Source organism: Cyprinodon variegatus, unplaced genomic scaffold (assembly GCF_000732505.1).
Source record: "Cyprinodon variegatus isolate N-32 unplaced genomic scaffold, C_variegatus-1.0 Scaffold296, whole genome shotgun sequence".
In the NCBI taxonomy this organism is placed as follows: domain Eukaryota; kingdom Metazoa; phylum Chordata; class Actinopteri; order Cyprinodontiformes; family Cyprinodontidae; genus Cyprinodon; species Cyprinodon variegatus.
The window spans coordinates 316,547-317,710 of NW_015150749.1; the positions used below are offsets into that span (position 1 = coordinate 316,547).

Sequence of the window (1,164 nt, forward strand, 5' to 3'; positions counted from 1 at the left end):
ATACACACACACACATGCATATACACACACACAGGGGGGTATGGAACTCAAATGCATAACATAAAGCAAGGCTTAACATCACTGTTACAGATTATAAAAAAATTATTTCTTTTTTTTTGTTCCATTCCACAATTGTCTGCATGAGCTTTAAGCAACCAAGGGTGAATGGACAAATTTCAGTCCTTTACTCTACAAACTCTCGCACACCCACACGGTAAACACATTGGGTTTAACAATACACTGAAACAAAATTGTCTGCAGCCGTTCAAAGCTGGACTGAAAAGGCCAGTTCTCAGCCATCCAAGGCAAATAAAACATCTGTCAGAAGTCTGAGTTACTGTGGATGTAAGCAGCCATCTGGTGACAGTAAATTGCACAGATCAAGGAGTAGCACAGAACTCCTGATTGATTCTGTTCTTCACTCGCTAAACACTGATTTTTTTTTATTGAAGATATAAGCCAGGATGTCCTTTAGCTGGTTTCTTTGCGTTTCTACGTCCATGAATAACATCCCATACAAATGTAGATATCCTGCCTTTTTCTAGACTTCAAATGGTTCCTTGAAGACTCGCTTTAATTTCAGCTTCATCTGAAAGTTTGGTCATTCTTTTGTAAACAAGTATTTGCACCAACAGCTGTCCCCTCTCGTGGCTGGTCGACGTCCTCGTTCGTCGGTCGGTCAAAGATGATGGAGGAAATAGAATTTTTCTAGTTTTCATGCTGCAGAGGTCGCAGGCTGAATGTAGAGTCATTTCCTGGTGTGAAGGTTCTCCTGGAACTTGCTGCTTGTGTATCGGATGTGGAAGCCCTTCTTGCTGATTGTGTCATCGCTGTGGAACCGGATCAGCATGGCGTCTCCTGGGGAATAAATCCCCTCTCTGGGCTAAAGAGAGGAACACAAATAAAGATATGTTAAGCAGCACTTTTGATTTTACCCATCTATTACATACAGTAGACTATGTAAGTATGTACTAATAACTGCACCCACATTCCATTATAAGGTTTAATACATCAGGATATGATCAGGCCTTACCAGGTCCTACATCTAACCTCAAGTTTGCTAAAGCATTATTTGTTTAACATAAATCAAATCTAAAATTGAGTATTTTCACGACTATAAGGCGCACTTAAACGTCTTTTTTTTCCCCTCAAAATGTGCAGTGC

At 40.3% G+C, this 1,164-nt stretch overlaps 1 protein-coding gene across 3 annotated transcripts in view; it reads right to left on the bottom strand.

The window, feature by feature from the left end:
- Window positions 1–8: 8 nt before the first annotated feature.
- Window positions 9–1,164, bottom strand: part of tll1 (tolloid like 1) — a 69,556-nt gene continuing 68,400 nt past the window's right edge. For 2 of the 3 annotated variants that reach the window (XM_015383839.1, XM_015383838.1), the window contains exon 22: window positions 749–883. In XM_015383839.1, coding sequence (XP_015239325.1) covers window positions 749–883 — 135 coding nt within the window. Of the gene's footprint in view, window positions 884–1,164 lie in introns of all 3 variants that reach the window. The other variant, XM_015383841.1, reaches the window with a different exon arrangement.